Source organism: Erpetoichthys calabaricus, chromosome 4 (assembly GCF_900747795.2).
Source record: "Erpetoichthys calabaricus chromosome 4, fErpCal1.3, whole genome shotgun sequence".
In the NCBI taxonomy this organism is placed as follows: Eukaryota; Metazoa; Chordata; class Cladistia; order Polypteriformes; family Polypteridae; genus Erpetoichthys; species Erpetoichthys calabaricus.
Window position 1 is genome coordinate 321,617,612 of NC_041397.2, and position 26,071 is coordinate 321,643,682.

A 26,071-nucleotide genomic window follows, 5' to 3' on the forward strand; every position below is an offset into this window, starting at 1 on the left:
TAGTTAAGCGAGCAGAAGATGAACTGATCACCAAAAGGCTTAAAGCTAAAGATGACACATTTCTCTTATGCAAGATTAGTATTTTGTTTGTGGTTTGTACAATTGAACAGTGAAAACTGGAAAGGAGCACCATACAAAAGTTCAGACTCCCCAAGACATTTGAGGTCTAGGATAACTTTTCCCATGTCTCAGACCTTCATTCGATAGGTTTATTCCTCATTCACAGTCATCATCCATCCATCCATTATTCAACTTGCTATATCCTAACTACAGGGTCACGGGGGTCTGCTGGAGCCAATCCCAGCCAACACAGGGCGCAAGGCAGGAAACAAACCCCGGGCAGGGCGCCAGCCCACCACAGCACAGTCATCATTGCTGTATAAATTCTCTGACTCCTCAAACCTTCTCCCAATAATCAGCAGCCATGGGCTGCCTAGCACTCTGAAAAATAAAAAACTGACGGCTCACAAAGCAGGAGAAGGTATTCTACAAGAAGATAGCAAAGCATTTTCAGGTCTCTGTTTCCTCAGTTCGTAATGTCATTAAGAAATGGCAGTTAACTGGAAAAGCGGAAGTCAAATTGAGGTCCGGAAGACCTTGAAAACTTTCTGAAAGAACTGCAAAAGACCTTCAGGAGGATTTAGGAGACTCTAGAGTGATGGTGCCCTGTTGTACTGTGCAGTGACACCTGAACAAATTCATGGTAGAGTCAGCAGAAGAAAACCTTTCCTGCATCCTCACAACACAGTTCAGTGCCTGAAGTTTGCCAATGAACATCTAAACAAGCCTGATGCATTTTGGAAAGAAGTTATGTGGACTGATGAAATCAAAATAAAACATTTTTGCCACAATATGCAAAGGTACAGTAAGTTTGGAGAAAAAATGGGGCCAAATTCCAGGAAAAGAACACATCTCCAGCTATTAAACATGATGGTGGATCGATCAGGCTTTGGGCTTATGTTGCAGCCACTGTCACTGGGAACATGTCATTGGTAGAGGGAAGATGAGTCCTTAAACAAGATAATAATCTGAAACACACCCTGACCTAAACATCATTGAAAATCTGTGGACAGAGTCTTAAAACAGCATTGCATGCAAGAAGGCCCAAGATTATAACAGAATTAAAAGCATTTTGGAAGAAGGAATGGGTGAAAATACTCCAAGTAAAAATTCAAACACTCTTTGCTGGCTACAAAAAGTATTTACAAGCTGTGATACTCGCCAAAGGGGGTCTTACTAAGTACTGACCATGTCAGGTACCCAAACTTATGCTTCAGGACCTTTTCATTTTTTTGGTATTTTGTACCTGTGAATGATGGAAATAAATATGTAATATTGCTTAAAATATTAAAGAAATGTGCCATATTTAACTTTATTCCTTTTGCTGATCAGTTCATCTTCTGGGTATGATGAGGATGGACAGGATTAGAAATGAGGCCATTAGAGGGTCAGCTCAAGTTGGATGGTTGGGAGACAAAGTCAGAGAGGCGAGATTGCATTGGTTTGGATATGTGCAGAGGAGAGATGCTGGGGATGTTGGGAAATGGATACTAAGTATAGAGCTACCAGGCAAGTGGAGAAGTGGAAGGCCTAAGAGAAGGTTTATAGATGTGGTGAGAGAGGACATGCAGGCGTGACAGAACAAGATGACAAGGACAGGAAGATAAGGAAGAAGATGCTCTGCTGTGGCAACCCCTAACGGGAGCAGCCAAAAGAAGAAGAAGATCAGTTCATCTCCTGTTCACTTCACTATTCACAGTAACAGTAATTTTAAGCATGGGTGCTCAAACTTTTGCATGCCACTGTATATAAAATGTCCTCCATAATGTTCGCCACAAGCACACATGTTTCTTCCACCTCTGCTCCACAGTTTAAAATTACAAATCAAGCACTTGATTTACACTAGAATCCCTGAAGTTTGCAAAAATATTCGTAATGCCACATCACCTTAATTTTACTCACAGCTCCTCATCACTATACCAATTGTGCACTGATATCTATCTATCTATCTATCTATCTATCTATCTATCTATCTATCTATCTATCTATCTATCTATCTATCTATCTATCTATCTATCTATCTATCTATCTATCTATCTATCTATCTATCTATCTATCTATCTATCTATCTATCTATCTATCTATCTATCTATCTATCTATCTATCTATCTATCTATCTATCTAAATGCCTTTGTTTTGCAAATGTTTCAATCGGCCACTGGCAGGTGAACTGCTATCCCATCTCCCACAGAGGCAGCAGTCAGATGCAAAATTTTCACAGCTGAAATGTATTTATCTGGGAGTTAGGTGCTTGGAATTGGGAAAGTAATATATCATTAATTGAAATACATACATTTCATGTGTGTTCCATGTCTACAACCATCTGTGTAAATTTTGGATGACAGGAAATGTGAGAAATGTGAGAAATTTTTTCATATGTTTTAGCAATAATGACAAAATGTTGACATGTAGTGTATAAAGTGTGAAGACTGAAGTCAAAATACGAAGTAAACACTGTCATAAAAGGTATAACAAAACAAGTGTGCTTTTAATCAAGAACAAAATTGTTCAATGTACATGTTGCTGTCAATGTGTTAAAACTGAAACCTAAATATCAATTGACACAATGTAAAGATGTTTACTTGGCTGGTGCAGGGTAAGAACTGCTGCTTCGTAATCAAGCTGTTGTTGGTTCGGTCCCAGATCATCCCTGCATTTAGTGCTTTGAGTAGTGAGCTCCTCTTATTACACACCTCAGCCTCCCTGGAAAAGACTATTCAGGGGTTCTGGAGAGGAGGGTCCGTCGGATAGTCGAGCCTCGGATTCAGGAGGAACAGTGTGGTTTTCGTCCTGGTCGTGGAACAGTGGACCAGCTCTATACCCTTAGCAGGGTCCTGGAGGGTGCATGGGAGTTCGCCCAACCAGTCTACATGTGTTTTGTGGACTTGGAAAAGGCATTCGACCGTGTCCCTCGGGGAATCCTGTGGGGGGTGCTCCGGGAGTATGGGGTACCGGACCCCCTGATAAGGGCTGTTCGGTCCCTGTACGATCGGTGCCAGAGCTTGGTCCGCATTGCCGGCAGTAAGTCAAACCCGTTTCCAGTGAGAGTTGGACTCCGCCAGGGCTGCCCTTTGTCACCGATTCTGTTCATAACTTTTATGGACAGAATTTCTAGGCGCAGCCAGGGCGTTGAGGGGGTCCGGTTTGGTGGGCTCAGGATTGGGTCACTGCTTTTTGCAGATGATGTTGTCCTGTTTGCTTCATCAGGCCGTGATCTTCAGCTCTCTCTGGATCAGTTCGCAGCCGAGTGTGAAGCGGCTGGGATGGGAATCAGCACCTCCAAATCCAAGACCATGGTCCTCAGCCGGAAAAGGGTGGAGTGCCCTCTCAGGGTTGGGAGCGAGATCTTGCCCCAAGTGGAGGAGTTCAAGTATCTCGGGGTCTTGTTCACGAGTGAGGGAAGAATGGAGCGTGAGATTGACAGGCGGATCGGTGCGGCATCCGCAGTAATGCGAGCTCTGCATCGGTCTGTCGTGGTGAAAAAGGAGCTGAGCCGCAACGCGAAGCTCTCAATTTACCAGTCGATCTATGTTCCTACCCTCACCTATGGTCATGAGCTATGGGTAGTGACCGAAAGAACGAGATCGCGAATACAAGCGGCTGAAATGAGTTTCCTCCGCAGGGTGTCTGGGCTTTCCCTTAAAGATAGGGGTGAGAAGCTCAGTCATCCGTGAGGGGCTCAGAGTTGAGCCGCTGCTCCTCCGCATCGAGAGGAGTCAGATGAGGTGGCTCGGGCATCTGATCAGGATGCCTCCTGGACGCCTCCCTGGTGAGGTGTTCCAGGCACGTCTAACCGGGAGGAGACCCCGGGGAAGACCCAGGACACGTTGGAATTCTCCCGGAAGAGCTAGAAGAAAGTGGCCGGGGAGAGGGAAGTCTGGGCATCTCTGCTCAAGCTGCTGCCCCCGCGACCCGACCTCGGATAAGCGGAAGAGGATGGATGGATGGATGGATGGCTCCTCTTATTATTACATTTATAAAATAGAAAACATACATTTTATTTGAGTGTTAACAGCCTGTATAAAGTTATGGTACTTATAAAAGTTAGTGTTTTTTATTATTTTTTTTTAAATTCAGTTTTATTCTCTCAGTCACGTTCACATTCCCCCGATTTGACACTGTTAGTTTTCAAATGAAGACATGTTATAACAAAACAAGTGGGCTCTTTATTCCATTTTTATTGTTTTATTCTTGCATAAAAGCACACTTGTTTCATTGATTTGTTAGGGACAGTATGTATTTATTATATAATAATAATATTATTATATAATAATAATAATACCAGCTCACTACACAAAACAATAAATGCAGGGAGCACCCTGGATTGAACCAGCAACTTCCTGATTTAAGAAGCAACAGTTCTTGCCACTGACTAGCCAAACAGTTATCTGTGAGATTGCTGCATTTCCACACACACACATGCATGCAAACGTCTTCACTTCATATCAATTGCTATTTAGGCTTCAGTTTTCACACTCTGACAGCAACATGTAAATTAAACAAATTCTTTTTGTTTGGTTTTATTCTTGAATAAAAGCACACCTGTTTTATTGTAACTTTTCTGAAAGTGTTTATTTGATATTTGGACTTCAGTCTTCACACATCATACACTTTAACAACATTTTGTCTGTATTACTATAACATATGAAATGCGTTTCTGCTTTAGTTAATTTTCCTCACATTTCCTGTCATCCTACACTTACCCAGATCATTCTAGACACAGATCACACATGAAATGTATGTATTACAAATAATGATATGTTATTTTCCTATACAATTCCAGACACCTCAGTGCCAGATAAACAGACTTTAGCTGTGAGTATTTCGTGTCTGATTTCAGCTGCCTCAGTGGTGGAAGGGATAGCAGGCTGCCTGCCTGCAGCTGATTGACATATTTGCAAAATAAAGGGGCTTATTGTGGGCAATTGGCGAAGTGATGAGGAGCTGTGAGTAAAATTAAGGTGGCCCGGCATTACAAATATTTTAGCAGGATTCAGGGATTCTAGTGTTAAAGTGCAATTAGCTGACTTTCATTTAAGGGGATTTGCATACATTTTGGTCACACCATGCAGAAATGACAAGACTGTTTCAATATTGTCCCTCCATTTTTTTTGGGGGGGGGGGCACTATAATGTTTGGCACACAGCAATGCCATGTCTATTAAAGCTGTCATATTTAGCCATCATTGGAATGTCACAGGGTGGCACTGTGGCGCAGTGGTAGCGCTGCTGCCTTGCAGTTAGGAGACCCGGGTTCGCTTCCCAGGACTTCTCTGGGTAGCGTTTGCTTGTTCTCTGGTGATTCCAAATTTGCCCTAGTGTGTGCTTGGTGTGTTTGTGTGTGTCCTACGGTGGGTTGGCACCCTGCCCGGGATTGGTTCCTGCCTTGTGCCCTGGGATTGGCTACAGCAGACCCCTGTGTTCGGATTCAGTGGGTTGGAAACTGGATGGATGGCATGTCACAGATCCCTTAATTTTATTATTTTTTTTTACATACTCCTGTGTTGCCTCAGCAATATGTTTGGATCATTATCTTGTTGTAAGATGAAGTGTTGTCCAATGAGTTTGGAGGTATTTAGTGGAACTTGAGCAGATGTTTGTACACACCTCAGAATTCATTGTGCTACTGCCATCAGAAGTTCTATGATCAATGAAGAGAAGTGTGTCAGGACCTGTGGCAGCCATACGTGCCCAAGCCGTAACACCCCCAGCCAACGCCATGTTTAACAGATGATGTGGTCTGTTTTGGATCTTGGGCAGTTCCTCTTCATATCCATAATTTGCTCTGGCCATCACTCTGTTGCAGGTTCATTTTTGCCTTGTCTGTCCACAAAACTTTTTTCCAGAATTCTGCAGACTCTTTTAAGTCTTTTTTGCCAACTGCAATCGGGCCGTCCTGTTTTTATGGCTAACTATTTGGTTTGCATCCTGCAGTGTTGCCTCTGGATTTCTGTTCATGAAGTCTTCTGTGAATAGTTTTCTCTGACTCATCCACTTCTGCCTCCTGAAGACTGCTTTTGTGTTTAGAGCTTTTTCTTTACCATAGTGAGGATTCTTCTGTCATCAGTAGTAGAGGTCTTCCTTGCGTTCTTTCTTCTTAATGATATTCCACACACATGATTTTGGGCATCCTAAGGTTTTCCCAATGTCTCGAATGGTTTTAGCTTCATAACTGCTTTTTTCACTTTCATTGGCACAGCTCGTGTTCTCACGTTGAACAATGGCAACTACAGATTCCAAAGGCTACAAGGTATCTTATGATGCAATGAAAGCCGTCAGAGGAATCACAAAATTGTGATTCCCAAAATTTTTGTTCCAAAAATTAAAGTGACCCCAAAATGGGGTGACCATGTAAAAAAGTATTTTCATTTCTACATGGTGAGACCAAAATATTTGCAAATACCTCTAAATGAAAGTCTGCAATATGCATTTTAATTACATTTGAAGTGTTTGATTTGTAATTTTGAAAAGTAGAGCAGAGGGGGAAGTCAAGAAAAAATGTGTCTTTGTCCCAAACATTGTGGAAGGCACTGTATATTTATAGATATATATACGCTTTAGCTGCTTGTCATTTTGTGTTTTATTTTAACTTCAGTACATTTACAATACATGTTTAGGAATTTAACTAACATTACGCAATTCCATCTTGACAGTTTCTGCCATTCTTTTTTCCTTTTATTTTCAGGTCCCGAAGCTCCAATTTTTACCCCACAGTCTCCTGAATCTCGGAGCAGAGACGAGTTTTTACAATGTGAGTTTGTGCTTTGGATCATCACAATAGAAATCATTTCTCTATGAATATCTCAGATCAGGGTTATGACATGAAAATGTAACCAGCAGAAAATGCGGTGTGAGTGTTATGTGACTGAAAGTTTGGGGGTCCTGAGACGAGTGCATTACGGGATAGAGGAGATCAGTAAGTGAACCCCCAAAACAGTCTGTTGATCTTGACTCTGTTAAGTGTGACGTGAATTAAAAATACACCTCAAATGAAGTCCTGCTGACTATGCCAGGTCCTCCTGTCACTCAAGTCCTACCTCCATTGTTCTTTTGCCGTCTCCTTTAGCCACATTTTTTCCTTGCACCTTCTGCTGTTTTCCCCTTTTTTTCCCAGTCTCTCCTTTCTCCGGTTGCTTTTTTCAGTTGCTCGCTTATAATATTAATAATAGTAATTTATTTATACAGCACACTCCATGCAATGAAAGCAGCTCAATGTTATTCAGAGACAAAAAAGCAATATAAAACTACCTTTAAGATATGCATATACAGTCATGTGGAAAAGTAAGTACACCTCTTGATTTGCTTTTTCCTTTTTAATATATGTGGTGTCACAAACTCGAGACAGAGTCACAGAAAGGTTTGGGGCAGCCACCCGTATAATTGGTTTCCTGGCTGCAAAAGTCGTTTAAATGAATACAGCACTGATGTGCACACAACCGAGTCCAAAAGAGAACTGAAGGAATAGGGAAAAGGTGGAGGCTTTTAAAGGGGAAGACAGGAAGTGAGGTCATAGGGGTCGGGCTCTTGAGGGTCTTTAGCCATTGGTTTGAGCCCAGACGTGACATCACAGGGGCCAGAGCCGGCAAGGTCTGCTTCCATAAGCTCGGTCTCGGAAGTGACGTCAAGAGAGCCAGGTGGAATCTCCCATGAATGGTCTGCGGGAAAGGTAGAAAAAGAGTCAGTGTACTCTGCGACATCCCAGCATGCCTCTGAACTGCCCTTACTCAAGCCCTTTAGCTGCCTCCCATGCGCACGTGTGTGACAGTGGCCATGTCAAGATCTCATCTTCATTTTAACAGTATTTATAGATAATGGTGAGGTTATTGACATTTTTAAAAAAATGAACATTTGATTTGCAGTGATTTACTCAATGAAAAGTGAACAGATATGCCATTTAAGTCTTTAGTAAAAGTAACCCCCCACCCCCTCCACCCTGTCTGTAATCTTTGCTATTGCCCCTCAAGTTACCATTTTCTCAGACTGTCTAGCAGTCACTAACATCCTCAGGAACACCTCCATGCAGAATTCTTTCACTTTTGTGTAGATCTCTTGAAATTCCTTTCCAAACTCAGAGGCATCTATACCCTTCACTGTGAAGGCCTCAGAGAGCTCTTTTGTGATAACACACACTTCAACAACAAAGAGCAAACCAACTTAAATGTGGGAGGTTTCAATAAGTGGACAACTTCAGACGAGATCCTCTCCCAGGATGCCCTCCTCATCATCACCACCTGATTCTTATTTGAGGGGCTGATCAATGAAGGGGTGCACTTACTTTTTCTGTATATGGAATTTGCGTTTATTTTTATTTACGTTATAAAGTACACTACAACAATTTAAATGTGTCCTGATGTTTGTTATGTTTTATCACTTTTATCTAAAGAAACTCTTTAAAAGAAGATCAAATCTGGATGTGTTCACATACAGCACTTTCGAGAAGTATTGAGACCCTATAACTTTTTCACATTCTGTTATATTACGATGCAAAAATCATTTCAATTAATTTTAACACTCATCAAGCAACACCCTAAATGACAAATCAAAAACAGGATTTGAGAAATTTTTGCAAATCAAATAACTGAAATATCGCACTAACAGAGGTGATCAGGACTTACTTGAAGCCCCTTTGGCAGTGAACATGGCTTACTGTCTTCTTGGGTCTGATATGACAGCTTTGTGCACCTGGATTTGGGGATTTCCTGCAATTCTTCTCTGCAGATGTTTTCAGTCTTTATCAGGTTGAAGCGAGACCACCAGTGGACAGCAATGTTTAGGACTCTCCAGAAATGTTCAAGCCTGGGCTGTGCCTGGGCTATTCAAGAACATTCACAGGTGGAGTGGTGGCTCTGAGGCTAGGGATCTGCACTGGCAATCAGAAGGTTGCCGGTTTGAATCCCATAAATGCCAATAGGGACTCTGCTCTGTTGGGCCCTTGAGCAAAGCCCTTAACCTGCAATTGCTGAGCTCTTTGAGTAGTGAGAAAAGCGCTATACAAATGCAAAGAAATATTATATTATTATTATTTCCATAAAGCACTCCTGGGTGGTCCTTGCTTTGTGCTTTGGTTTATGGGAAGGTAAACCTTTGTCCCAGACTGAGGTTCAGAGTTCCCTGAGAAGATTTTCATTATAGATGTCACTGTTCTTTGTCCTGTTCTGCTCACTAGTCTCTCACTCACTACCACTAAAAACATCTCCAAGATTGATGCTGTCACTAGCACGCTTCACTGTTCACTGGAATGGTATTGTGCAGGTGATGAGTGGTGCCTGGATTCCTTCAGATGTGATGGTTAGAACTGAGGTGAAACAGTTCAATGTTGGTTTCATCAAACCAGAGAATCTTGTTTTTCACAGTCTGAGAGTCCTTTAGGTGCCTTTAAGTAAACTCTAAGTGAGCTTCCATGTGTTGTCTGACAACAGTGCGATAAAGCCCAGATTAGAGGAGTGCTGCAGCAATGGCTAGCCTTCAGAAGCCTCTCTAATTTCCACATCAGCTACAATGACCACTGGGTTATGGGTCACCTCTCTTATGAAGGTCCTTCTCCACTCATTGCTCTAGGATGAATTGCTAGTGTTCTAAACTGTAACAGATAGGGGGTGCCACTGAGTCCCAAACCCTGGACACAACTGACACAAACAATCATGGGTTCAAATATAGTGATTTTTATTTTGTTCGGCCACCTTATACAGCACTGTATATACAGGGACAGTGTGAACTTCATCTTCCTTCTCTTCCTCCCAACTCCTCTTCCTCCTTACAAGTTTTATCTGCTGTCTCCCGACTCAAACTGTCTGAGGTGAGGTGAAGGGTTTGTATTAAGCCACATCCTTAGGAGGTACTTCCAGTTCAGATGAAAGTGTCATAAAATAGGGACGGCTGATTCCAGTAATTCCCACAAGCGGCAACCACAACACCCAGCAGGGCTGTTCAGATGCGTTCAGAATTATGGCTTGGTTTCTGCTCCACTGTGAGTGATCTACAGGCAAGTGTGTGCCTTTCCTAATCATGTCCAATCAATTAAGTTGACCAAAGGTGAACTCCAAACAAAGTGTAGAAACATGTCAATGATGGCTGATAGAGTGTGATGCACATGAGCCAAATTTGAAGTGTCACAGTAAACTTGTCTGAAAACTTGTGTCAGTGGTATTTACTTTTTAACATAACTGTGTATACAGACAGAGCCAAAAGTACTGGTTTAAAAATGAACCAAAATTGTATGTGAAATAAGTTAAACTTGACAAAAGTACTCTGCATCCACCATTCTTTATACCACAAAGCAGATACTTCACTTTGAGTTCATGACTTCACAGATTTGAAACATTAAAACAAATGGAAATGGCTGGGAGAAATTTATTGTAAGTCCATAGACGTTCAAAGACCTCACTGGACTGTTATGACATCTTAAGCAGGGGTCTTCAGTCAAAGTCCTCATCCTGGTGTTTTGTGTCATTGTGTGCCTCACACTGAATGAGGACAAGAAAAAAGGAGGAAAGGAAGAAAGTCACTGCCAAGCACAGACAAGGTAAAGCCTACAAGACCACCTCCAAAGAGCTTCATGTTTCAGTGACCACAGTTACTAATATTATCAAGTTGTTTAAGATAGCCAACTTTCCTGGATGTGACCAAAAGATCAAAGCTGACTCCAGATTGAACAGAGGAACAGTTGAAATGGTGAAGAAAGAACCAAGAAAAATATCAAGGCAAACTCATGCTGTACTCAAAGATCAAGTTAGAACAGTTTCAAGTCAGACCATCTATAGCTGTGTGAATGAAAGTGAACTCCATGGTAGAAGCCCCCACTTCTGAACGAAAGATATAAAAAAACAAAAGACTTAATATTTTTCTGAAATGCATGCTGGCACGCCACACTGCTGGTGAAGGTGCTTTGGACTGATGAAACTACAGTAAATTAGAGCTTTATGGTAAGTCACAGCAGCTCTGTGTCCACAGAAGACAAAATGAGGAGTTCAAAGAAAAAAAAAGAAACTTGGAGGAGGTCAATAATGTTATTGAGCTTCTGCGCTGAATCTGTGCAGGGCACAATAATATCAGAAGATCATCAAGACAATTTGAAGCGAACCTCACAAAGCATTGTCTCAGGTATAGGCCATGGGTCCTTCAGAACATACAAGTAAGATCACCCACATATGGTGGAATTTGCCTTAGAATATTCTGAAGTGGTCCACTATGAGCTCTGAACTGAATCCAAGTCAACATCCATGGAAAGAGCTGGAAGTTACAGTTGAGAAAAGAAGTCCATCAAACCTTAAGAAAAGTGCCCCAAATGAACAGTGAGAGGAGCTGAAGTCTCATCCACAGCCTTAGGAAATGCTTGATGGCAGTTATCACCTTAAAATGGTGTGTTATAGAACTTTAGGTGAGGGTCCCAATAATTGTATTCATGTCATTTTCATTTATTGAATTGTGCACACCTGAAATGAAAAGCAAAGCGTCTGCTCTGTGGAAGAAAGTATGGCAGATGACAATGATTGGTTGATTAGATAATCACACGGACAAGCAAATCATTTGCCCAGTGAGTGTACATATGCAGTACATGTAAATAATCTTCATTAAAATATACAATATTGTGAATTGTAACTATTTAAAACAATAAAGAAATCCCAGTAAGCTGAGTGCCCATTACCCACACATTGAGTCTGTGTCACATTTCCAGAATGTTGGACATTGTCCTCGCTAACTCACTCTCAGGCCACTTTACAAGTTTACTGATTTGTGTCATTAAATAAAATTCAATCAGTGATTCGGTAATTGGTGAGCAGCAGCTAATCGTATACATGACTGATTCATTCAGGTCAGCAGACCATCATGGCCATGGTGGGTTTACATTCATTTGATTTTTAACATAACATTGTCAGACTAGTTTAATCCAGTTTAGACTACATTGTGCCTAAGTCAGTTTCTCACACACCCACAACCACACAAGGCCAATTCAGAGTTGCCAATTAATCCAACATGCATGTCTGTAGGACACCAGGAAAACATGCAGACCTAATAAAAATGACAAGTGGCTCGTGAAAGCTGAATCTCTGAGGCCGCAGTTGCAACCCCTTGGCCATCATGCTGTCCTGAATAGAGTTATGCCAGTTCAATTCCTCTTCCTTCCATTTCTTATTACTATGAACCTGCTTCTTTTGATTTTAAAGCTCATTTCTACTGAATGAATCATTTCCTGTGCAGGTTCAGCACGCCCCATGATGATATTCTTTATGAACTGCACATCTCTCAGCAATCAACTGCCATCTTGTTTGCTGGCCAGTAAATCATCAAGCTGTCAGTTATGAGTTTTATGACAATTCATTAAAAACATTTCTTTCTCAGGCTGTTCTTATTTTAATTTTATTTTCATACTCTGAGTATCCCTGACCAGCGGGTTTACCTCTAAACATTTAGTAGGCCACTGGAAAAGGAAGAACAAAATAATGGGAATGGAAAGAGAAGAATAAACATCAGGGGATTATTGTGAGGAAAGGAAAAATCAGTTTGGTGATGAAGTGTGACGGGAGATTGATCCATCCATTAGAACTCTGAGCTTGAGCCTATGGCATTTATTGTAATTCTAGAATTTAATTTTAAAATCAATCAGATGAGCTCTTTACTATCAATGGCACATTTGAGTCTTTGCTCTCCTTTCAGACTTCTGTCCACTCACTCTGGACATCAACACGGCACACAGAGACCTCCGTCTGTCTGAAGGGAACAAGAAGGTGACATGTGAGAGGACAAAGCCTGAATATCCTGACCATCCTGACAGATTTGACGTGTGGCCCCAAGTTCTTTGTAGAGAGGCTCTGACTGGGACTCGCTGCTACTGGGAGGTGGAGTGCAATGGAGGGTTCATGAGGATTGGAGTCACATATAAAGGAGTGGGCAGGAAAGGAGCAGGGAAGGAGTGCAGGCTTGGAGACAACAGCAAGTCCTGGAGTTTGTTGTGTTTTAATTCCAAGTACTCTGTGCGTTACAATGACAAACAGACTGTAATCAGTGCCCCCTACAGTCCCAGACTAGGTGTGTATCTGGACTGGCCTGCTGGCTCTCTGTCATTTTATAGTGTCTCACATACAATGACCCTCCTGCACAGGTTCAACACCTCCTTCAAGGAACCCCTCTATCCAGGGTTTGGGTTTTGGCTTGATTATAACTGCAGTGTAACAATCTGCCATCTGCAGCAATGTGACCACTGACCAGTACTGTCCTCCAATCACTTGACGTCCCCACAAGTGCAGGTCCCCTATGTGCTTGTAGATTCAGGTCAAAATGGATTATATAGGATTCAGCACCTCTGTGCCTGAAATTGAGGATGAGAATGCATGGTGAGTATGGTTGTCAGGGTCTCCATTATTATTGGGTTTGAGAAACCAATTAAGTGTGTGTGTCATAGTGAGGAGTGGTGACACCTCAGACATACAAATACCAGTCTGACCAGCAGAGGTCACTGTTGATTCACAGCCACATGTCTTTCAGGCTGACACCCCAACGACTGATGGAGACCCAAGTGTCAGAGTGTTTTTTGCAAGCAAATTTTATTAAACATTTGTTTAATTGATACATATCAGAAAATGAGAACTTTTTTTTTATCTTAATAACAACATAGAAAAAAACCCAACCACAGCGGGTGGGGTTATTCTGAAGGAACAGTATGTCAAGATTGTTTTGGAGGTGAAAAGAGTAATGATTATGAAGCTGGAAAATGAAGGTGTGATGATGAATGTTGTTATTGCATATGTCCCGCAAGTTGGGTGTGCAATAAATAAGAAAGAAGATTTTTGGAGTGAGTTGGATGAAGTGATGAACAGTGTACCCAAGGGACAAAAAGTGGTGATTGGAACGGATTTCAATGGACATGTTGGTGAAGGGAACAGAGGAGACAAGGAGGTGATGGGTAGGTATGGTGTCAAGGAGATGAATGAAGAAGGTCAGAGGATAGTGGATTTTACCAAAAGGATGGACATGGCTGTGGTGAATACATATTTTAAGAAGAGGGAGGAACATAGGGTTACATACAAGAGTGGAGGAAGATGCACACAGGTAGATTACATCCTATGCAGAAGAGTCAATCTGAAGGAGATTTAAGACTGCAAAGTGGTGGCAGGGGAAAGTGTAGTTAGACAGCATGGAATTGTGGTCTGTAGGATGACCTTGGAGATCAAGAAGAGGAAGAGAGTGAGAGCAGAGCCAAGGATCAAATGGCAAAAGTTGAAAAAGGAAGACTGCAAGGTTGAGTTTAGGGAGGAGATGAGACAGACACTGGGTGGCAGTAAAGAGTTACCAGACAGTTGGGCAACTACAGCAGATGTAGTAAGGGTGACAGCAAGAAGGGAGCTTGGCGTGACATCTGGACAGAGGAAGGAGAAAAAGGAAGCCTGGTGATGGAATGAAGAAATACAGGAGAGTATACAGAGGAAGAGGATGGCGAAGAAGAAGTGGGATAGTCAGAGAGATGCAGAAAGTAGACAAGAGTAAAGGACCAGTGGGCGAGACAAAGGGACCAAGCTGGGAAAGATGTGCAGCAGGTTAGGGTGATAAAGGATAAAGATGGAAACGTACTCACAAGTGAGGAGAGTGTTTTGAGCAGATGGTAAGAGTACTTTGAGAGGCTGATAAATGAAGAGAATGAGAGAGAGAAGGTTGGATGATGTGGAGATAGTGAATCAGAAGTGCAACGGATTAGCAAGGAGGAAGTAAGAACAGCTATGAAGAGGATGAAGAATGGAAAGACCTTTGGTCCAGATGACATACCTATGGAAGCATGGAGGTGTTTAGGAGAGATGGCAGTGGAGTTTTTATCCAGATTGTTTAATGGAATCTTGGAAAGAGAGAAGCTGCCTGAGGAGTGGATAAGACGTGTACTGGTGCCGATATTTAAGAATAAGAGGGATGTGCAGGACTGTAGTAACTAAAGGGTGATAAAATTGATGAGCCACAGCATGAAGTTATGGGAAAGAGTAGTGGAAAATAGGTTAAGAAGTGAGGTGATGATTAGTGAGCAGCAGGATGGTTTCATGCCAGGAAAGAGCACCACAGATGCAATGTTTGCTCTGAGGGTGTTGAAGGAGAAGTTTAGAGAAGGCTAGAAGGAGTTGCATTGTGGCATTGTGGTCCTGGAGAAAGCATATGACAGGGTGCCTCAAGAGGAGCTGTGGTATTGTATGAGGAAGTCGGGAGTGGCAGAGAAGTATGTAAGAGTTGTACAAGATATGTACGAGGGACGTGTGACTGTGGTGAGGTCTGCGGTAGGAGTGATGGAGGTGGGATTACATCAGGGATCAACTCTAGACCCTTTCTTATTTGCAATGTTGACAGACAAGTTGACAGACGAGATTAGCCTGGAGTCTCCGTGGACTTGTGCTCTGTAGAGACAGTAGGGAGCAGGTTGAGGAGACCCTGGAGAGGTGGAGATATGCTCTAGAGAGGAGAGGAATGAAGGTCAGTAGGAACAAGACAGAATACATATGTGTAAATGAGAGGGAGGTCAGTGGAATGGTGAGGATGCAGGGAATAGAGTTGGCAAAGGTGGAAGAGTTTAAATATTTGGGATCAGCAGTACAGAGTAATGGGGATTGTGGAAGAGAAGTAAAGAAGAGAGTGCAGGCAGGGTGGAATGGGTGGAGAAGAGTGTCAGGAGTAATTTGTGACAGATGGGTATCAGCAAGAGTGAAAGGGAGGATCTACAGGATGGTAGTGAGACCAGCTATGTTATATGGGTTGGAGACGGTGGCACTGAGCAGAAAGCAAGAGACAGAGCTGGAGGTGGCAGAGTTAAAGATGCTAAGATTTGCATTGGGTGTGACAAGGATGGACAGGATTAGAAATGAGGACATTAGAGGGTCAGCTCAGGTTGGATGGTTGGGATACAAAATCAGAGAGGCGTGATTGCCTTGGTTTGGACATGTGCAGATTTATATTGGGAGAAGGATGCTAAGGATAGAGCTGCCAGGTAAGAGGAGAAGAGGAAGGCCTAAGAGAGGGTTTATGGATGTGGTGAGAGAGGACATGCAGGTGATGGGTGTAACAGAACAAGATGCAGAGGACAAAAAGATATGGAAGAAGATGATCCACTGTGGTGACTCATAACAGGAGCTGCCAAATGACCAAGAAACTTTTCCTTGTAGGAAAGCTGATTCAACAGTTGTGGCTAAGCATCTCTTAAAGGACTTCACAGAATAAAGATGCCCAGATAAGTTCCTGAATTTCACTAATATCCTTCATTTTACAAATCCCTATAAAGCATGTTTCTCATACTGTCACAATAAAAGAGACCTCTCACATCACCTCACTGCGGATGAGCTTGAACACACTCATGGTGCTTATGGTATTAATACTTATTTGGCCTTCTCTGACATATGGGCCTCTTCAATGTTTAACTATTCCTATTGGGTTTGTACTGCCTTTCCACATTCAGGTAAATTCCACCTTTTAAACCTAATTATAACAATATTGACTGATGTCAGTTTGCTCGTGATGGAATCCCCCATTTCTATTTTGGCTCTGAACATAAGGGGAACATTGGTCTTTTTAGAAACTGTTCAGTAGCCCTCACTGGAGGGTTTGATGTACAAAATGCCATTACATTTATAGGGTTGGTCACAGTGCTATGATTGTGCCCCTTTTAGGTGTGTTACTGAAGAAGACTGTGGTACTTTCTTACCACTCTCTGGCACTTGTTCTGAACTAAGTAATGCACGTGTGCTGTGTCATCCTGCCAAATTTTAGGCTGAAATCTGGAGTATTAATCCTAAACCTGTTCTGTAAGTGACTCTTCCTAAAGCTCTAGTGGCCCTCAATGGAACTTATTTTGTGTTCAAAATGCATATTCCTGGTGGTCCTCCAGATGGTGTGGCTCTTGTTATATTGCTCATGTTATTCTTCATGTGACTGTTAATCAAACATTTCCCCTATAGGAGACCAGGAGAGTCCTTACTAAAGGACAGATTATGGCTACTTTGTTTTATCCTCAATTTGGTGTTTTAGCCCTCGGCACTGCCATCACTCTTCTTTCTTTCTCCCCTGGAAACAGTGGATAATTCAACTACCCGTTCGCTCCAAGAACTTACTGCTGAACAAGTGGCCATGATGACTGTTGTTCTTCAAAAGCTCATGGCATTCCTTTCAAGGAGGAATATTTACAGCTGTTGGTTCTCATATATTCCGGACGCTTCTCACCTCCTTCCTGGCCACGTGACCATTACAATACTGTATCTCTGTTATTCTAGACAATTTTTAATATTTTCACTTTAGTGTTTCTCATTTTATTGTTTTCTTGTAAACCACTTTGAGCTACAGTCTTTGTATGGAAAATTTACTGTAGAAATTTTTTTTTTATTTTTGGCAGAATCTTCCATTCTCACCTTGTTCGAATGTTCTAATTTCCTGGGCCTACGTCTAGGGAACAGATTTACATTGATCTACTTGGCCTCTATAAAATAAAGTTAAAATTACTTTCTGATGCCATGTCAAGTTCCTTTGACTCACAGTGAGTGATAAAGCATGTGTAAAGCACAGAGTTTGTTTAGAAATATCCAAAGGCTACAATGCAAGGTAAACTGCACCACCATCTTATATAGGTGGGGTGAGATGACATAATACACCTCTAAGTAACATAACCAGTAACGGGTATAGAAATTTATAAACAATGAAATTTCAACAATAGTAAAAATATATCTGCTTAAAAAACAAATAAAAAATGCTCAGAAATTAGAAAAGTAGTATAGTGTGAAGCATGGCACCTAATAGTGGACGACCTTGGTGGATAGCGTCCTTCAGCACTCACATATCAGTAAATGTGCTTCAAAGGAACGTAAATAAGAATTTGAGATGAAGCATTGATGACATTTGGATCCTGCCGACTTCTCCAATCCCCTTTTTTGACAGGTCAGCCGAGAAGTCATTCTTGAGATCAATGTGTGTAATATGATAGTTTCTGAGTAATGAACATAAATAAATCAAATAAAACATATACTTTAAAGACAAAAACTTAAACATGTGGACAAAGAGCCAATCGGTTCAATGCATTTCAGTTTATTTTATTTCAAGCCATTATATTTTTTTTAATTTTCTTTCCTGGATTGGTCCTTTTGGGCTGAAAAACAAAGAAGAAGCTGATCAAATCAGTAGAAAGAGACCAGAGGCCTAGAACATTAATATGTGACTTTGGAATATCTGCTGTGCGTCTATCTGCATAGACGCATCTCACCATGAGAGCTGGGGAGGCTTTGAAATATTCATGGCTTCATTTAGGACGCTGATCTTGATCAGGTGGAGCCACCTTTAACCAAACTGAAGTTAAACACAACTTTGATGATGTTCTACAGTGGCAGGAAGCAAACAAGTAAAACCAATGAAGAGTGGAACACCCTGTCCCCATCACACCAATGGATCCATTAATATTTTTATGCCTCCTAGACAAGTGAATTATTCATTCATCCAGAATGTTTTTATTCATAATTTGTTTTTTATATCTGTAGCCCACATTTTCTTACCAACTTATGTTAGTCTTGCAGGTCATCCAGCAACTCTTGTTGGAGCTCTTCCTTCAAACTGCCGACTGTAAAAGCAGAAGACACATGATGAGTGCATTTACATTAATTTCTTTGATTATTGTTTCTTGTTGGAGGATAAATGGCTTAGGAAAAAGTAAACTTAAATCCCAACACACACACACACACACACACACACACGCACACACACGTACACACACATATGGCTCTGGCAGAAATCAGCTTACGTCTTGTTTGTTTGGCTTCAAAATTCAACAGTCTCAACCTCTTCAGGTTATGGTTTTAGTTTTCAGTACAGCACATATTGCAGGCCAAGACCTTCTCTCAAAACAAACAGAAACTTGAAACCAACACAGAGTGATGCCACCTAATGCTAAGTGCACCTCAGTGTGTAACAATGTCATTTAAACAGTAGAATGCTGTGCTACCCCATTAAAGAAGAGACAGAACTGTGGAACAGGAAAATGGATGAACCAGGAGATTAAAAACATACTTAAATTCATTAACATGCTCAGCTCAAGCCAAAACTTTAGAAAAGTACTTAACTAAGAAGGCGCTGAATATCCTTACAGGGAAAACTCTAAAGAATTCATTTGTCAAACTCTTTTTTAAGATATCCAGAAACTTAGATGATACTGACAGCTGTTAGTTGAGCATGGAGTGGAGAGAGGATGAGTGGCAAGAGGTCACATGGTAGGGAGGAAGAGAGGCCAGAGTGGGTGTGAAGGAGGAGAAAGAGGTTCAAGAAGAATTCATCTGGAGAACAAGTGCACCAGTCACCCCATGGACATAGAGAGAGGACATGTGGAGCACAATCCTCTCAGTATAAGGACAGCATTTGAGTTATTCAGACTGAGGAGTAAAGCTTTGAGTTGTGTTTATTAAAAAAAAGAAAAGAAAATCATCAAAAATCCTGCAATGCAAAACTGACCATAGAAAATTTAAAATGAGTTGGTAACAAACTTTCTCAACATCTAAGGTGAAAGACAAAGACCAGAAAGATTCCATGACAGAGAACAGCATGATCAACTTATTGGAGATGAAAAGAGATTCAAAAAGACTAATTTGGTCCAAAGGTAACCATTAATGAATCCTTATGAATCAGGTGTAAACGTGACATCCTGCCAATGTTGTTACATCTCTCTATATATTGTGAGCTTGGGGGGCTGATCGCACCCCTACAGGTTAAAAAACGCTGAAAGACTACCTTCACATTGCTCCCTTGCTTGCTGGGCTTACTTGCGGCCGATCTTTTGCACAATCTGCGCGGTACTTCGTATACTTAAAAGTTCGAACAGCACCTGTCAGTTTTGAATTGTTTGCTTCTCTCTCTCTTTCTCTTTCTCTCTCTCTGTCCTTCCCTGCTCCTGACGCGCACTCCTTTGAAGAGGAAGATATGTTTGCATTCTTTTGATTGTGAGACGGTCATCTCTGTCTTGTCATGGAGCACAGTTTAAACTTTTGAAAAAGAGACATATGTTTGTTTGCAGTGTTTGAACAAAGTTCCTGTCTCTACAACCTCCTGTGTTTCTGTGCAAATCTGTGACCCAAGCGTGACAATATATACAGTATGTGTGAGACAGGTCTATAAATGTGACACAATGTGAGACCCAAAACCAGGTCTTAGCAGTAAAGATTCAGGGTTGTTAGAGCGAATGTCACTATTCAAATGTAATTCAAATGTGTTTACAAAAAGAAAAAAAAAACTAACATTTAAATGTCAATGAACGGTTGTTTGTTTTTCCTTGAATTAATTTTCACATTGTATTACTCGAGACAAGCTACATGCCACTTTCTGCAAATCATTTCTTAGATTGTAGTTATTGTTTGGTGTTATTAGTCAAATAGAGAGCTGTCTTCTTCTTCTTCTTCTTCTGCTTCTCAACACCTGACAATACCTATGTGAACAGATCTTTCTACCCCTCAACTCAGCTCTTGGGTCTATCATTGTAGTAATTACAGATTTTTTAATAATTTTCCAGTATCGTGAAAGTCACTTTTTCACCAGAGATCCCCCATTTACTGCTCTTTTTTGCAAAAAGGTGGCACCATTTTCTCATTAAGAAGCTGCCATATTTCTAATTTTCATTTTATTATCTTATCAGATCTCTTTTAAAATCCTTTTCCATGTCAGCAGTGCTCAGTTCAGTGACCTCAGCAAACTCACAGTTCAGCTGCTGACTCATCTCACACACACCTGAACGTAAAACAAACGCGAGTCACATGCATGACGTTTTTGTGGTGGAAAAAAAAAGAAACTCTGTTTAAATTTAGTCTCGTCTGTTATTGCTTAAGCATCTGTTCCTGTTCACAGCACTGAACTGGCATCAAACGCGGCAAAATATTGAGCCGAATCTCACACACGCGATCGACTTGCCACAGGCTGCAGTTTTCATTTGTTCGTTTATTCATTCTCATCTTGAACTAACTATAACTTATGTGTCTGTCTTGTGCGTTTTGATCATTTTTTTCTGTATTGCTTGCTAACTCACTAGTTTTTTGTTATACACTCAAAATACTTCACAAATGTTTGTAAGCTGTATTGAATAAGGGCCCTGCTCAACTGAGATTAATGAGGGAATCGTTAAAAATCCTTACAATTCACTATTTGTTACATTCAGGCTCATTTGTAAACCAAGTAAACACTCACAGCACTTTAATTTAAAATAAAGAGAGATGTGTATTGAAAATGATGACTTGGACCTCTAGGAGGAAAGAGCAGCGTAGCCAAAGAAAAGAAACAATAAATAAAAACTGTTTAACGTTTAAATATTCCAAATGTGCATTACAGGCAGACAAATACTTTTTGCTCAGCTCTGCTTCCTGATTACGTCCATTTGCACTAACAGTGCCAAATATTAATTAAGTGTAAAATATTAATAATATACAGTACAAATAAACACATAGCTCCCAGAATATCTAACAGACATTTAAATATATTTTTGTAAATATAACATGAAATTATTCTAGCCACGTTGAAGCAAAATGATGCTGACAGCTAGCAATGGACTACTGAAGATTGTGAAATATACGACTAGATATCTGCTCTCAATATATTAATGGAAGTTTGGTCAGAATGCCGTCAGGTACAGGAGACTTTCCCTTAGTCAAGGCCAGGAGTGCTTAATAAAAGTGTATTAGTGGAGTTAGGACATTATAGTAAAAATGTACTTGAGTTCTGATCTGTCGTAGGCCTAAGTTGGATAAGAAAGAAATTATTTTACTGAAAATATAATTGGAATTCTTCACTGAATTTGTTATGACACTTTTGAAGTTTTCCTTTTCCTGTCTAATAGTTCACACTTGTGAAAACACAGCACAAGGTGGCATCCATGACATGTGCCTGACAAATTCTAGTGTGCAGTAGAGGTAAACTAAATGAAGGCTGTTTTAATAGTAAAGAGTTTATTTGAGTTTTAATTACCAAAATAAGGGACTTTTTTTTTTCTTCATACACTAAAAGGCATATTTGTTAAAAACTACAACTTCTACTTCAACTTCAATTGAGGACATCATTTCTAGTTTGTTTTGATTTGCTTGTGAGGTGAAGATGAATCACAATTAGGTGGGATGATTCTCCTGAGAGTGTGGAAGAAATTGTGGTTATCAATTCGGGTATTTAGATTTATTATAAATTTTGTGTGATCACCTTTTTAATTCTATATGACTGTTATTCCACATTTCTTTGATTTTCTGTAAAGCTGATTTCTGCCAGGTAGTTATGGCCTCCTTTTAGAATGGGGTGCCTTCCAGAGGAATGTCAGCCACAGGATAAATGTATTTCCTTGTATCTGTAGGAGGCAGGCAATGTCGTCTTTATAAGTCTAGTCCAGGATGTGATGTTGTGGAAGACAGATGAGAACTAATTGTTCATTTCTTTAATTAATAAATCCACCAATAATTTTGGTGTCATTATACAGTAACATCAGTTTCCTACTTTTATTTATTGTTTCATTGTGCTAACTTGTCAGCAAAAAGCCCTCCAATCATATATGATGTTAAGGAGGATGGACATGCATGTGGGTGAGCTTTAAAACTTTAAAAATGATAATCAGAGAATATTAAGAATCTTTGATATGAGCTTCAGTCCATCAATGTATTGAAATAAAAACCTCCTATTTGGTAATTCATTAATGTGGCTTACTTAAATTCCACACTTGCCTCCCATACAACAGAGAGATCAAAGATGGAACTGACATTAATTATTTAGCAGCAGGTCCTGATTTATACTCACAGTGGGATATTCAATACTGATTTACTTAGAACGTTTATTGTGCCATTTCCTGATGCAGGTAATCCCAACTTTGGTGTGGCTGAAATGCTAGATGGCTAGGGAAAAAGAAATAAAGTTAAATGAGGCTTTAGTTATCATAAAACAGATTAAAGATGACAACTATCATTGAATTGTTTGAAAAGACAATGATTTACTAACTGGAAATTTGTAAAATACATTTTTTTATACACTTTCCTAAAGTACAGTAAAGACATCAAATGTACAAATGTCACATGTCTGAACTCACCAAAGCCATCGCAGTAGAGCACAGACACAGCAGAACCAGCAATGCGGCGAGTCTCATGGTGGTGCTGACGCTCCTGTCCTGCTCAGCCACACCGACCCCTTATATTACAGATCAGGTGGGGTGGGACAGTTTACAGGGCAGGTGGGAGGTCTACTGGGGTGGAAAGCTGAACAAATCCTTAGGCTGAGCAAACGGAAAAATTGATAATGCTTACATCAGAATATTGTAATTGTTCTGTAATGGAAAAATCACATCTTGTGTTCTTTAGAGAGAAGTGGATTCAGCTAATTCCAAATAATGACGCTGAGGCAGATGTGAAAGTAATAACTGTATTTCCAAGCAAGTTGAACAGTACAACACCATTCGCTACCAATCCTATGTCTGTTTCCGAGAACAAGCATTTTACATTTCCAGAACCAGAGTATAATATGTGGGGTAATCCCAGATCCTAGGAGAATAGCTAGAGTCCCCCTAATGAAATGTAATATATAAGCATTTTTGATGTCACCCCACAAGTTTTCTATTGAATTAAGGTCCGGGGATTGGGTTGGAAACTCCATAACACCAATCTTCTTGGTCTGGAACCAAGATGTTGATCATTTACTGGTGTGTTTGGCAACATTGTCTTGTTGAAACACTAATTTCAAGGGCATTTCATCATTGGCATAAGGCAACATGACCTTTTCAATATTCAAACTCATCCATGACCCCTGGTATGGGATAAACTGGCCTGACACCATAATGCGAGAAACATCCCCATATCATGATGCTTGTGCCACTTTGCTTCACCGTGTAGTGTGGTTTGAATTCAGTGTTTGGAGGTCATATGGCAAACTGTCTGCGGCTCCTAGACCCAAAAAGAACAATCTTGCTTTCATCCGTCCTCAAAATGTTGGGCCATTTCTCTTTAGCTCAGTCAGTGTGTTCTTTGGCAAATTGTCACCTCTTCAGCATGTCTTCTTGCCCATAGCTTGGCTTCACATAGGCGTCTTCTAATTGTAACTCAAGTACTGACAGGTAACTTTAGACCATCTTTGATCTTCCTGGAGTTGATCATTGGCTGAGTCTTTGCCATTTTGGCTATTGTTCAATTTATTTGAATGGCAGTTTTCTGTTTTCTTCCACGTCTTTCAGCATTTGCGATTGGTTTAGTTGAGCAGCCTATCATTTTCTGCACTTCTTTATATGTTTACCCTTCTGCAATCAACTTTTTAATCCAAGTACGCTGTTCTTCTGAACAATGTCTGTATAAACCCATTTTACTCCGATTTTCAGAGAGAAATGCACTCTGACCAGCATTGACAACATTTACTGCCTTCCTTCCTTAAATGAGGGCCATGACTGACGCTGAATGAATGACCTCACTAGCTGAACACCACACTGCTGTTATTTTGAACACGGAATCAGCAGCATGCATGTCATGACTGTGGGGTCTGTTGGTTTTCTATTACTCTGCTACACCTACTTGTAAATTATTTGCCAGGTGGAAAACAGAGATTGATCAGGTTAGTAATGTTGGACTGCTATTATTTTGTAAAGTGTAAAGATAAAAACACAAGCCTTGCACCCGAGACCAGACGAGCGTTGAAGTGCCGTCTTTAACATGCAGCCCACTGCAGACGCTTCTTCCTGCCACGAAAAGCAGAGATTTGAATTGTGTGATTTCACAAAGATGTCGCCTGTAGTTTTGCACACACGTGTACTTCTGTCGTCTAGTCAGGTAGAGAGCCTCTACTTTTGGGGCAAGTGGCTCATTACCACCCACATCTCCCACCAGATGGCACTGTTGTGCAAAAATTCAATAGTTTTAAACATTACAAATTAACCATTCATAAAGTATTAATAGAAAACTCAAGGTAGTCCACATGATTAATATTTTCCATTTTTCCATTATAAGCTCATGCAACATTCCTGTGATGGACAGGAAGTGAGGTCAGTTGTTTTCCAGCCGGTGTCCCTCTGAACTCTGGATGTAAATGGAGACCTCATCGGTGACACTCGGGGTGCTGCTGTCTGCCTGTTCAAAACCCTGAAATTGTCCCCTAAGCACACGTCCATATCTCTGGCATGACCTTGAACCCAGGGTATTCATGACTGAGAACCAGTGGTGGAGACAACAGAGACCAAAAGGAATGGTGAAAAAATAATAACATTTTTACTTACAGTGAGAATGAAGAATATCCAAAAAAGTGTTGTGTCATCAATACATAATCACACAGTCCATGATGACACATTAAAATAAATATTGAAAAAAAATATTTATAAACAAAAGAAAGCAAATCTTTTCTTCTTCCTCTAATTGCTAAATCAAGAGACATAAAGACTTTCACAAAAAAGCAACAAGCTACTACTGGCTCAATCCAATCCCCCCACTACAATGAGCTGTGGTTTGGCTCCCCTTAGCTCCTGATGTATGAGCTCTTCCTGCTGCCATCAAGACCTCCTCTCAGATGCTTTGTACCTCTTTATTGCATGACCCCGTCTTGACCCTCCAATCAGGGAGCACAATGTGACCTCTATGTCTCCACTGGCCTGAGCCCCCACACCTACACTTTAAGTGCCCTCATTCACATGCCCACCTGCAGCCATCGGCTTCTCCAGCACTCTCTCCAGTGGTGAGTATGGTCCTAATTGCTTTTGGACCCTTTCTCTTTCTCCCATGGCTTCTCATACTTAGCTTCAGGTACGCTCTGAGGTAGCGGCTCCTTGACTGGCACTGAGGTCTGTGTGACTCTTCACACCTACCAGATCTGTGCATATCTCTCGTGTGCATCCAGATCTGAGGCAGGACTTTCTGCCTCTGCTCTGCCATTTCTTAATGGAGCTCCCCCTGCACACCCTCATCTTAAAGAGTTATGTGCACTTCACCACTTCCTGAAAAGCAAACTAGTGACGTGGCCTGTCACAGAGCTTGGCATGGCTCCCCACTTAGCATCTCCCTTCTTGGACAAGCAGACCTAACCAAGAGGTTGTAGAC

The 26,071-nt window shown here is 41.0% G+C and overlaps 3 protein-coding genes across 3 annotated transcripts in view; 1 reads left to right on the forward strand and 2 right to left on the reverse strand.

Annotated features, from left to right (window-relative positions):
* Positions 1 to 13,707, forward strand: part of LOC114643533 (tripartite motif-containing protein 16-like) — a 38,356-nt gene extending 24,649 nt beyond the window's left edge. The window contains exons 5-6 of the mRNA XM_028792108.2: positions 6,745 to 6,810; positions 12,714 to 13,707. Of these exons, the coding sequence (XP_028647941.2) occupies positions 6,745 to 6,810; positions 12,714 to 13,261 (614 nt within the window). The 3' untranslated portion in view covers positions 13,262 to 13,707. The remainder of the gene's footprint in view (positions 1 to 6,744; positions 6,811 to 12,713) is intronic.
* The window catches only part of LOC114643526 (NACHT, LRR and PYD domains-containing protein 3-like), a 2,412,635-nt gene that overhangs the window by 1,497,399 nt on the left and 889,165 nt on the right, over positions 1 to 26,071 (reverse strand). The window lies entirely within an intron of this gene.
* Positions 1 to 26,071, reverse strand: part of LOC114643532 (butyrophilin-like protein 2) — a 678,491-nt gene that overhangs the window by 466,033 nt on the left and 186,387 nt on the right. The window lies entirely within an intron of this gene.